We start from the raw sequence: 12,649 nt of genomic DNA, 5'->3' as shown, positions 1-12,649 counted from the left end.
TGCATGTTAGTTGTGACCAGTTAGTTGGCCACAAGCTCTGGAATAAACTCTCCAGCTTGGGTCTCAGTGGTTGGAAGAGGAAACCACAGCTATTGCTGCAGCTGCTCATGCAGACCACATCTCACACTGCAGTGTCTTGTCTTTGTTTGTAGGCATTTGCTGATAGTGGTCAGAGCTGGGTGCATGGGCTGCTGTACTGAGCAAGGCTCCCTGGTTTGGCTGTCAGTACTCCAGTTATGGCACAGAAGGGATTCATGGTGGCTGCCACCACCTGGTTCTGACATCAGTTCTGGCTGCCACGAGATGAATCTTCACTCGCTTTGTCTCTGCAGCCTGGGGTGGCCAGGCATAACTGCTGCTGGGAGGTTGCCTTTGCTGTTAAGCCTTTCACAGGTTTGTTAATCAGTGCTCCAAATGCAGTTTTGCTAATTTTAAGGGGCAGTTTTGGTCTGAAAGTAGAGAGAAGCTTCAAAACTTTAATGGCTATTGTCTTTACTGTAATTTATCATACCACATGGTGATACTAGTTTGGACATTCTTTTTGTTAAGCAGTGACACAAGGTGTGACGTGCACCAATACCTTGATAATGAGAAAGCACAAGGCTTTAAACATCAGTACATTAAACAAAGAGCTGAATGATTTTGCTGACCATGCAATCTGAACTTTCTCTAGGCAGGTCTGGGCAATGTGAAGTAAAAATCCCAGTGGCTGGTCTGTACTGATACTCTAGCAGTTGTTAGCTCTGGAAAATGACTTATCTTTTGTGCCTTGAATTTTTGTGTATCTTAAATAACAACGTGCCCCTGCTTCATGAGAAAGCTGAGAGCTTTTATGTGTTCTGTGTTCTAACCACCTTCTTGACACATTGGTTATATTTTGGAAAGCTTATAAATGTCATCTCCTCAAAACTTTTTTACACAGTAAGCCAAGCAATTTTATGTGCTTTCTATATATGTGAACTGGATAACTTGAGGATTTTAAGATAACCTAATTGCATTTTGAATTTTTAAGGTCTCATTTTGAATGTAGTCTTTGGATTTTATTGCTTTTGTAGTCTCTGATCTTTTTGCATTTAAAAGCATTGATTAGAATATAATGCCTTAAGAACCTGTTAATAAATGTCTTTTAACTGGAAGTCAATGCCTGCCTTTACCTGTTCATGATTTTCCTATTTCTGATAAGGCTCTTCCATTTTGCTGAGAAAAGTCAATATGGGAATTCTTGCCATTAGTCTGGAGCTCACCACACCTTCTGCAAACTCCAGGGCAGTGAGAAGTCCTAGCAAGGCTCCAGCAAATCTTCTTGATGCAGGTCTTGTAGAGCACTGCAAATATTTCTTTTGAAAGGCTATTTAACAGGATAAATGTACCCAGGCTCCCCATTCCTCTGCAGTTACTCAGAGTGTAAAACTGTCATGCCAGGGATTGGGTTACTGCCTTGAGCTGTCTCCCTGTATGTAAGCTGGAGCTGCATTTACTCCTGGAAGTGTGGGGGGGAAATACTTACTTGAACCTAATGAGATTTTTAAAGTTTGCATTCAGGGATTTTGCAAAGAGGTGGCTCAGATGAGGCTGCAAGCTCAAACTTCAGTTTTGGAGATGCAATTCCCTTCCCCTCATTCTCTTTGGGGACAGGAAAAATCAAGGATTTGAATTCAGCATCTTGCGGATATTAAGAAAATGAGCTGGAGAATGGTGTGTGATTCTGCCAGTGAGAGGTCTGCAATTTGTCTGATGCTGAGTGAGACATGATTAGCATGTAAAGTCCATGTCCTCACTGAGAGCTGCCCTTAGGCGTATCTTGATTTTTATTTCTATTTGCCAGTCCTCTAGGAATCCTCTGTTGCCTAAACCATGACAACTTGCACCAGTTCTACTTATTTGGGTTAATAGAGGCAGGGGAGAGAATAGGGATGGTGCTGCACCTGTTCTGTGCAGCTGCAGCAGAGGAAATTGTGTAGTTTGTGCTCAGACATCTCATCCTGATGCCCCAGTGTGCTGTGTCTGGGCTGTCAGGGACACGTGGCATGGGAGATGCTGGGGGAGATGGGGCTGACTCTGTGGCTGAATGCATTTGCTCTGTGTGCTGGCTGGATGAGGAATCCTGTCCCCAGCGCTGTTCACTTTCCAGATGTCCCATACAAGAAGCAAAGCTACAGGCAGCTTGTGGTTTGATACATGTGCAGATGTGGCTTTCAGCTGTTGAAAATGAAAGGCTGATATCTGAGGCATTGCTTCAGTTATGCTTCCATTTCCTCCTCCGCAGTAGATGAGACGTGGAAGAAAATTGACCACCATCCTTTTGATCTATTCACTATACTGATGATGCTGTGATTTGCTGTGTCAGCATGGCTTAATAATCCTCAGTTGTTGAGAGAGATGAACTGCATATGGAAATCCTTTCTCCAGAGGAAAGCAAATTTAGATTTCTCTAAATCGCCTCTTTTAAAAAAAGATAAATTCTAAACTGCTTATGAATTGTGGGAAATTATTTACTGCTTGAGGAAAAATTAGCATTGAATAGCTGCTTGATGTCAGTTGGCAAATGTGAATTGGTCTATGCCTTGTTGTGTAGGTTTTTTCAGAACTAGTCCATAACATGTTCTGCTTCACTGTGTCACCTTAATCCATGAGCATTTTTGACATGCACAGGAAAGGGGAAGTGAACAAAGTATGCTTTGATATGCATGGGAAAATACATCTAAATATATATAAATATATACTTTTTAGTAACTTCACTCTACCTATTTAAGGGGACTGCGTGCAGCTGAAATTCCTGGAAAGGAGTGTCGATGTGTGCATCAGTACAAAGGGTCCCCGGTGTTACTCGTTGCTGGTGCAGACTGTAGAGCAGTGCTGTGATCTTTAGGCTGGTGGTAGTGCTCTGTGTCGCACAGACCTGGGCTGTGGGAAGCTGAAGAATGTGCCCCTGGCTGCGCAGAGGCCGATGCTGCTGCAGGATGCTGCCTCTGCAGGCCAGCGAGTGCTGACACGCAGCGATGCCGGAGGAGCCTGCCTTGGAGCCGCTGGAATGCTGGAGCTGTTCTCTGCCCACGGAGCTGTGGGCTGGGGAGATAGCACAGGAATGTGCACCATAGAACTTGCTCTTTTCAGTGCAGCTTGAACTGATAAATGGTGCTTAGCCTAAGGATTTGTCCTGCTCTTCCATCTTGCTACTTCGGTAGTAGAAGGAATATTTTCTGAGTGATTTGATGCATTGGACATCAGTGTGAGAGCTCTTGGCCTGAGCTGTTAAAATGACCAGCACAGCTTTGGCTTTTGCTGGAATTACCTTGAAGCAATGCACTTGGTATTAAAGGGCACATTTACATATCTAACTGATGTGCACAGTGGTGTGGAGGATTTGTAGACCGGAATCCCAAGGACCTCATAGTTAATGATGATCTTTGGCAAAATGGAGGAAAGGGAGAGAGGAGCAAAGTAATGTCCGTGAACTTCCGAGTGTCTTGGAGTGCTTTGTAGTGGTGAAGGTCTTAAATATGGTATCATTCTTTAACTGTCCTTCCTCCACAGGAAAATCTGTATAGAAAATCCATCTGAATGCAAACAACAATGACTTCCCATACTGGGGAGGATGTGGTTTGAGTAGCCCTCAGGCCTAAATGTGATTTCAATCGAGTATGTAATTTTTGGGTTGCCCAGTGGGGGGGAGGAAGACCCTGTCCTTCTGTTTCATGTTTTCACACAGCTTTACCAGGTGGTTGGCCAGGTTACCCAAGCCTGGGGAGGACCAGCTGTGCAGCGTGCTGAAGTGCTCTCTGCTGCGGTGCTCAGTGGGGTAGGGTTTTATTGGCTGTGTAACTGCTCCAGAGTAGCCATGATAAACAGGAATGTCCAGGTTGGTGGTGTCTTAGCAGCTATCCCTTTTTCACCCTCTTGAGCAGCACCCTGCTAATGGAGTGGAAAATACAGATTTCTACGCGGACAGCCCATGCGTAGCTGAGCCCTACCGAGTCTTTGGAAACCGGGGTGATTCTGCCCCGTGAAGATGTCTGTGAGTTGACATTTTGTTTGTGGGTTGTGTTAGTGGCTTGTAGTGGCGAGACTGGAGAGAGGGGTGATCCTAGGGAGGAACAATAGTTTGAAGGTCCATTACAACTATGTCTGGTTTCCTTTTCTGCTACAAAGTGGTTAAATCTATTCTCTAAAGTTAACTAAATCTACAGTCTTCATTCTTGGGAGGTTCTGCCTCTGTGTGTGGTGTTCCAGAGAGTATTTGGGGCAGCGGTAAGGCTGTGGTGAGGTCAGCGTGTGTGGTTGTTTCCGGAGCACTGGGCGGTAGCTGCTCTGAAGATGTGCGTCTCCGTGGGGAGGGGCAGCACACGTGGCACCGCCGAGGTTTCTGTGTGCCTGAAACAGGGACAGGTTCCCGGCTCTTGCGGGGCTGAACAGCTGCGGTGAAGGCACTGCCAAGCTGGGCACTGCTGTGGGTTTGAGGGTGTTGGTGGTGCCCTCTGATGGATGGTGCCGTGGGCACTGACTGGCCCGACTCACTGCCTTGCGGTGGCTGTCAGCTGCTTCCTAGGGTTGTGGGGACTAAACGGCTGATAAACACGTCCTGCAGCACTGCCCTCAGGAGTCACCTTGGGCAGGAACACTTCATTACCCAGTAAATAGATCGAGACTTTAATATTTCTATTTAAGCATTTAATATTCCATTTAAGGAGCGGCCACTGTAAGTTAACTCAGTGTGGTGATGAGAGGTGCAGCACTGCACAAGGCAGAACATCCCTGTCACAGTTCATCAGGCTACAGACGCTGGTGCCTTTTGCAAAAGAGAGAGCGATTCATCTTTTTCCATTAATAAATCTCCCCTCTTTCCCTTCATCTTTTATCTCACGTTGTCTTCTGGTAGTTGCACAAACCCTAAATGAACACATGGTGCATTGGGACCTCGTGGGATGAAATGCTTAATGGAAAACAAAGTGTTAATCCCTTTGGTTAATTTTTGGTTGGGTTTTGAATAATAGCCTCAAGTCACGCTCTGGACTCTAGAACTCCTTCGGCTGACCTCCAAGGGAGGGACCTGCAGCCCGTGCCTGTGGACTGGGGAGTCGCTTCCCTGTGGCAGGGTGATGTCCGTGAGGTGGGACGGTGCCACTGCCACTCTCACCCTGCTCTCGCCGGGGACGTTCTGCTGCTGCTGGGCCCTTTAAACGGGCGCAATTTCCCATTTCGGCAGAGTTTCGGGGAGCTGTAGTTGCTGATGGGTGGATCCGGGAACAGCAGCAGGGAGGGAGGCGAATGGGGAAACCTTCCCTCTGCCGTTGCTGTGAGCTTGGAGCGGCGGGGGCGCAGGAAGGGAGGGCAGCGGATTGCAGGGCTTGGGGGCGAGCAGGCACAAGAAGTCCTTTCGCATGGGGAATCCGGTGTGTGAGCGCCTTTCCTGTCCCTGAGGCTTGGGGTGATGCCTTCGTGCAGCTCTTCGGTATCAGCTGTAAAGTTGGAGTTGAGTTTGAGTAACCGAGTGACTCCTCTCGGACCTTTTCTCTTCCCTCAGCTTTCCGATCCTCGGCTCTGCCTTGTTTGCTCAAGTCAGGAAGGGGGAGGATATGGGAGAGGTTAATCATTGATCTTAACTCCTTCACAGCCATGGGGCTCAGTGCTCGTGGTATTTTCAGACGTCCCTTCTTCCGCAGATGTGTAAAAGTAAACCGGTGCGTGTAGCCGATCTCGGTGTGTGTCATCAGCACAAGGCCGTGGGTGTCCGTCCCATGGATCATCGGCACAGAGAGGAGCCGAGCAGGGCAGTTCCTGTGAGGACATGGTTACAGCTGCCGGTCCTGCACTGAGGGCTGGAGGTGGAGGGTGGAAAAATGGTTTTCATCCCCTCTGCAGGGCCGTAGGAGCCCAACACCCTCACGGGATTTTCACTTCCTGGTGGAGCTTGATTTGCCTTTGTCATTGGAGGGGAGAAGCAAAAACCACTCCTTCTCGGCAAGCCCTTCTCTGGGAGGTTGTGTGCGTGAAACCTCCAGTCACAGGACCTGCCTGACTGTAGGAATTGCGGTTCATCGGCAGTTCCCTGGAGGTATGTGCCTTTCACTCTGGAATCCACCAGCTGTTCTTTTGCCTGAAAAGAAGATTCAGTTAATTTTTCCCCAGCTGCAGAATACTTGTCTCCCTTCAGAGAATCTGCCTGTGGGATATTTTGGTCCCTTTAGGAATATCCATCCTGTGACTTTAATGGTTTGGAGCATCTTTTTAACTAAACGAAAGACATATAGAAATAATTAAAAACAGTATTTAATTTGCTAATGGCTGTATTCTGCTCTCTGAATGCAGGAGTGCTTATTTTTTCTTTTGTGATGCTTTGGTTTTTTGGAAAAGAGTGAGTATAAAACCGGCACCTTCCTCATCTTGTAATGCAATAATACTGTCCTCTTCCAATATATTTTCTTGAAGGCTTGCTAAGTGCATTGGCTGCTGTGGAGTGCTGTGCTCAGGAAGTGGCTCAGGGTTGGCAGGTGCTGCCTGGGGAGCTGTGGGCAGCCATTAGTGCGAGCAGTTGCTCAGTTGCTATTCTGGTGCCATGGGATAGCTCCAGGTCCTTGTGACCCAGTGGGGGACACTGCAGGGTGGCCACACTCAGGTTGAGCCCCTGTGCCCCAAACCTGAGCGTCAAGTATGTGCTGCGTGCTGAAGTCTCTGAGGGCAGCTGGGTCTGGGCTGGGGGAAGGGAGATCCAGGGGGGTTCACGGTGTGTCCCCTCCTAATTCTGAAGGTGCATTTCTGTTTTCTGGATGAATTCCACGTCTCCAGAGTGACTTGCCAGGTGTGTCCTGGTGCTGTTACATGGAGAGCGCCGATGTCTCCACTGAGCTGTCTCCTCTCTAGCAGTCTTGCAGAGGTGTGCACTGGTGCTGCTGCTCCAGTGGAAGGCTGGGCACGTGGCCAGGGAGGCTTTCTTTGGAAAGTGAGTGCAGCACAGACCTGCAGGTGTTCCCTGGAGTTCCCCCCACAGGGACTGCAATGGGCTCTGCAGGGTGGGTGCACAGGCTGGGAGATCCAACAGGTCAGGATTTGCTTTTGAATCACCCCAGAGGAATGCAGAGGATACATTTGCAGGGAGAAATCCAAAAAGCTGGGAAATGCCTTTTTATGCCTGATCTCTGGCAGGACTGAAGGTTTTTGAGAAGTGGGAACTGTGTGATGTGAGTCTTCTGCCTGGCACGAGTGACAGTGTTTCTAGCTGGTGGAAGTTTTCCTTCTCTTGAGGAATTTGTGAGCAGTCTCCACCCGTCTAGTAAAGAATTGTTTCCAGAAGAAATGGTGTTCACCTGGCAGCCTCAGGAAACTTGTTAACTGTTTGTATGATGTACTGAGAAGGATTTTCATTAGAACTGAAATACATCCTCCTGCTGCACTGATGGACTGATCTGAACACTTTATGCTTCTTCCACTACCTTGGACTCTGGAGAAAACACCTCCTGAGATCCTGTTTCCTGCAGAAAGCAGTGCCTGCGGCCACAGTAAATGACTCTGTGATGATGTGGGGCCTGTAATTAGTCTGTGTCAATATCCTGTTGGAGTAGATCTCTGGACAGGCTTGCCTAGGTTGCACTTCTGCAGGGTGCAGTGAGACTATGGGTTCCTGCTCTTGGGTGTTTTTCCAGTTAAAGCAAAAATCTGAAACTGATGCAGCTTTTCTGGCTGCTTTGTTACATCTTGATGTTTTCTTTGTAGTAGAAGTTTGATTAACTCATTCATTCCTGAGCATCAGTTTTGGGGCATTACATTACCCTAGATGAAAAGTCTTCCCAAAAAACTTTTGATACAGATACATCGAATGAGAAGAAAGAGGCAAAGTTGTAGTCCAGGCTTTTACCATTTTGTTGGGATATTTTTTGCTTTCCTGCAGACGCCTTACTGGCAGACCTGGAATCCACCACCTCACATATCTCCAAACGACCGGTATTTCTCACAGAGGAAACTCCTTACTCCTACCCAACTGGAAACCACACGTACCAAGAGATTGCTGTGCCACCCCCGGTGCCCCCACCACCATCCAACGAGGCCCTGAATGGCACCGTGATCGACCCCATAGACCAGTGGCAACCCAACACACCCAGATACGGCCACCAGCAGGTGAGTGGGTGTGTGCAGGTGGGAGGGTGCTTGTTTTGTGGGTGTGGGATCTCTCAGGAAAGCAGGAGGGAATAGGAAAAAGTGAGAATGAATTTGGCTATTAACAGAGCAGGGAAATGGGGGGAGGTGGGAGTTTTTATTAGAACTAACTGGTTGGAGCAAATGGCAGAGAATAATTTAAAAGCCATCGTCATTGTGCTGACAAAATGGTGGTGTGATGAGATTAGTGTTAGTCATCTGTCTTGAGCCTGTGGAGGGCAGACTGGGGGTTTCCAGCACAAAGCTGTGACTCACAGGCAGGCCTGAAGTAAGGGGAAAACTGTTGTTCCTGGTGTAGCTCACCTGCTAGAGACTGGCTTGACTAAAGAGGTCTTTTTTTGTTCTGCTGGGCTTTGTTCTGCCCTGTCAATGCATGGGTTTGCAATGCAGTTGTGTATATATTTGTTTTGTATTCTCTGTTTCCAACGCAAATCTTGTTTCCACAGCCTCAGTCCCAGTCTCCTATATACAGCTCTAGTGCCAAAAGCTCCAGTGCCTCCATTCCCAGAGACGGACTCAGCTCTCCTACTCCCCGTGCCAGTGAAGAGGAACACGTCTACAGGTATCCTGTCCCTTTCAAGAGATAAGCCTGACTCACAGCTTGAGCCTGCTGAGGGTCAAGTTACCTTCTATAAGTGGAAACAAATGCTGCTCCCCATGTGTGTTACATTACTTTGTGTCAGTTTTGATTGCCTCTTGTAACATGCCACTGTAACTTTCATACTCACTTCATACTTTGACCTGGCCCTCCGGCTTGCTCAGCTGCAGGAGGTTTAGGATCCATCAGACACAGCAGGATCTGGATTGTGTTGTGAAGGATATGATCCAGACACAAGTGACAAATCCACCCCCCTGTTAAACAGCACAAAAGTTCTTCAGGAGGTGGATGGCCTTTGGGTTACTTTTCCCTGGGAACTTAGTACTTGTGGCCTGGAGGGATGTTCAGATACTTGAGTTTTCAAGTGAATTCAAACTTCTTAAAACTCCCATCTCAGTAGGTGATTGACAGATAACAAGTTTACACTTGCAAAGGCAGCTGCTTTTACTCTGAGAGGCTGGAGGAGTAACCTGCACAGTAGGACAGACCTTTCTGCTGACATAGAGATGAGTGATGCAGAGGCTGTCAGAAATTCATCCTAGGCACCTTTTTACACTTTAGAAGCTGGTGTTTCTTTGGAACCATAATCTAACCGTGCCAGCTCTTTCTGCTGAGCAGGAAGTTGTTTCCAACCAGAACTAATTCTGGGTAGAGCCCAGCTCCTCTCTGGGCAGCCTAGCCACAGATGGCCCAGTGGATACAGTAATTGGAATTTTTTCAGATGACTGCGTGCAATTAGTATGAAATGAAGGTAATTAGAGCCATAAGTCCTCTTGAACAAGGGTCTGACATGGCTTGGTTCTGGCGTGAATTGTGGCTCATGTGTTGGTTTGGTGTATGTTCTCCTCAGATTGCAATTGTGGATTTTGTTTTTCAACCTGAAGAGAAGGATACCTTCCCTTATGGAATTCATAATTGTCACTGGTGTTACAGGTGTCAGAGTCCTTAACTTGCTAGATACTAACCTTTTGAGCATAATGTGGTCCTGTGCACAAGGCAGAAGTTCCCATTTTGGATTTGGAAAGAATCTTTTTGATAAAATAAGAACCTCTAGAGCATTAAAAGTTAGTTCTTCATTTGTAAAACCAGGAGAAAAAAATGTTCCTACCAGTGACAATAGAAAGACTGTTACAACAGTGTAACTGCTGTAAAAATCATTGCATTGATATGACGTTCTGCTTTGGAACAGTTTGCAATTTTGTGTGGTAAATGATATCACCCATATAAGACTAGCAGTAATTACAGACAGTGCTTTATACATGCATGTGTATTTAACACAGCAGAAAATAATATCAAGTTACTTTCTTATAAATTGATTAGAGTTCCCCAAATTAAAGGTGTGAGGATTTGGGGACACCTTGAGTGTTGCAAGAGGTTATGACATACCCTACTGCTTCTCACTTCCTGCTACTAACCTGAGGTTTGTGCTTGGCCTCTCTCTTCAGTCTGTGCTAGCCCTGCATTCCCTTGCTCAGGGAGGAGGATTGTGCTGCTTGGTGTGGTGTCAGCAGAAACAAGTCATTTTCCCATATGTGAGCTAATGGTCCTGCTGCTGTTCTGTGCATTTTGGATCTACAGACAATTAACTCTTTCTTACAGGCTGGGCAGCACATAGTCCTAAAATCAGAGGCCCTGTCCATCAATGCTATTTTTGTAATTTACAAGAATAGCAGTGGCTGTGTTTAGTCATGTCACAAAGCACATGTCTTCTTTACCCCCAGAGCTAAAAGCATCAGCCTGAAAAGACCACAGCTCATGTGTAAACTTTGGAAACCTCATGAGTTTCCCTCCATCCTTCTGCTGTGTCTTGATGCAGAAATTTCACATTTCCCTTTTATCTTCAGTTTCCCAAACAAGCAGAAGTCTGCAGAACCATCTCCCACAATGACCAGCTCCTCTCTGGGCAGCAACCTCTCAGAACTGGACAGACTCCTTCTGGAACTGAATGCTGTTCAACATACTCCTGCCAGTGGCTTCACAGCAGGTAAGGAATAGAAAGACATTTGGTATGAGTGGATAATTTTATTCTCAGGATAGTATCTTGCTTTTTCTTTCCAATGTCCTTAGTGAGGGAGACCCTTCCAGCCCTTAATCAAGGATTCATTTAGTTACGGTGGGATCTCTTGAGGTCTGAGCTGCAGCACTGTGCTCAAAGCAAGACCAACTTCAAAACTGCCTCTTACTAGAGTTTTGAAGCTAGTCAGGCCCTTGCACTGTTAAGTTTTTCATGTCCTTGAAGATGGATGATCCACAAGATGTCTGGACAATGTTTTGTACTTGCCTGCGATCAGCACGTGTGTGTGTGTGTAATGGGGCTCTGAATAGCTCTTTTCTGCTCCCCTTTCTTCAGATGAGGCTGGCAGAAGCCCATCACTGCCCAGCGTGGCTGGCCCTCACTATGTTGTCCCAGAGAACAGCAGCTCAGGGGGAGGGAAGGCTGCACCCCCGACCAAAGAAAAGCCCAAGAGAAATGGTGCCCGTGGGATTGAAGATGTGCGTCCCAGTGTGGAGAGCCTGCTGGATGAGCTGGAGAGCTCTGTGCCAAGTCCAGTGTGAGTAATGGTTTGGTGGTTGCAGGCTTGGGTGGGGTGGGATGGGCTCCTGGGGGAATGGTGACTCTAGTGTAGGGGCAGCTGCTGCAGGAGAGTAACAGATGGAAGATGGGCTTTGTCTAAAGGGTCAGAAATCAGGCGGGTGCATGAAGATGCTGGTGCTTTTTAATCTACTTCTGGATGGAAAAATGCATAAATCATCCATAAGAGGTGGACTGTTCAAGCTCAGATGTACAGCTGACCACAGGTACCCCTGTCTGACAAAATGAATGTTCAGACATCATCTGTTTCTTAGTGGATGGGATGTGTGTGCACACATGAGGCAGGGTCTGCACTGTTGGTGAAGCTGGGCCAGGTTGGGCTGTGCTGATGAAACTCCTCATACTCTGCTTACTTGTGGGAACAGTGGGACTTACAGTCTAGGAGTGCCCTCCCAGGTTTAAACACTTTGAACACTTTTTAAAATTTTACTTTTTCCTCCTGGCCAGGCCTGCAATCACTGTGAGCCAGGGCGAGGTGAGCAGCCCCCAGCGTGTCACTGCCAGTCAGCAGCAGACCCGAATTTCTGCTTCTTCAGCTACACGAGAGCTGGATGAGCTGATGGCATCTCTCTCTGACTTTAAGGTACCCTGTCATGACCACTCAATGCTTCATCTTGTCCCTACCCACCCCAGTCTCTCTTGCCCGTTAACCACATTTGCTGACCTTGGTTGGTCTCCAGAATGCCTCCTTTGCCTTTCACATTTGTTCTGATAAACTTCTCTGGTGTATTTGTGCTTTCTGAGTGGTGCTGTAGGTGTCCTTGACTGCTATAAATTCTCATCACTGGCAGGGTAAGGCAGTTCTGGGATCTGTTTTTCTTTCAGTTCTGCAGTTTGTCTGTTTGCCATAGATAATGAGCTTTGTTACCTCTCAGTACAGAGTGAATTATTTTGCTGTGCTACAACTTAATGAGAAGGAGAGAGACATGGGACACCACTCTGGTTACTAACAGAGACCAGGCCCTTCTGTTCTGTGGGATGACTCTCCTCTCTGAAGTGTGTTTCTACCCTGATGTGCTTTCCCTGAGGAGAATGGATATTCCAGGCATGTGTGAGCACTGAAGCCTTTACATGAGACAGAAGGAGATTTCAAAGTTTTTATCTTAAAACAAAATCTCTTACTCACCTCAAAGTGGGATTAAAGTTTGAACTTCTTGTGGGGGCAAGTAGCAAACACTACTCAGTGTTGGCATATGTAATTGAATAACTTTTTCTTTACTAGTGTGGGTATGTTAGCATTCCTGCATTAGATGATGAACTATGGAAGTTGTTTTCATGAGACTTCATTTACCCATAGTCATAGCAAAATG

The 12,649-nt window shown here is 46.9% G+C and overlaps 1 protein-coding gene across 1 annotated transcript in view; it reads left to right on the top strand.

Moving 5' to 3' along the window:
- The window catches only part of PXN (paxillin), a 42,367-nt gene that overhangs the window by 16,415 nt on the left and 13,303 nt on the right, over positions 1–12,649 (top strand). The window contains exons 2-6 of the mRNA XM_062504324.1: positions 7,883–8,109; positions 8,595–8,710; positions 10,591–10,730; positions 11,097–11,298; positions 11,787–11,922. Of these exons, the coding sequence (XP_062360308.1) occupies positions 7,883–8,109; positions 8,595–8,710; positions 10,591–10,730; positions 11,097–11,298; positions 11,787–11,922 (821 nt within the window). The remainder of the gene's footprint in view (positions 1–7,882; positions 8,110–8,594; positions 8,711–10,590; positions 10,731–11,096; positions 11,299–11,786; positions 11,923–12,649) is intronic.

The sequence above is a fragment of the Cinclus cinclus genome, chromosome 17 (genome assembly GCF_963662255.1).
Source record: "Cinclus cinclus chromosome 17, bCinCin1.1, whole genome shotgun sequence".
Lineage (NCBI taxonomy): Eukaryota > Metazoa > Chordata > Aves > Passeriformes > Cinclidae > Cinclus > Cinclus cinclus.
This window is presented reverse-complemented; position numbering and strand designations above follow the sequence as displayed.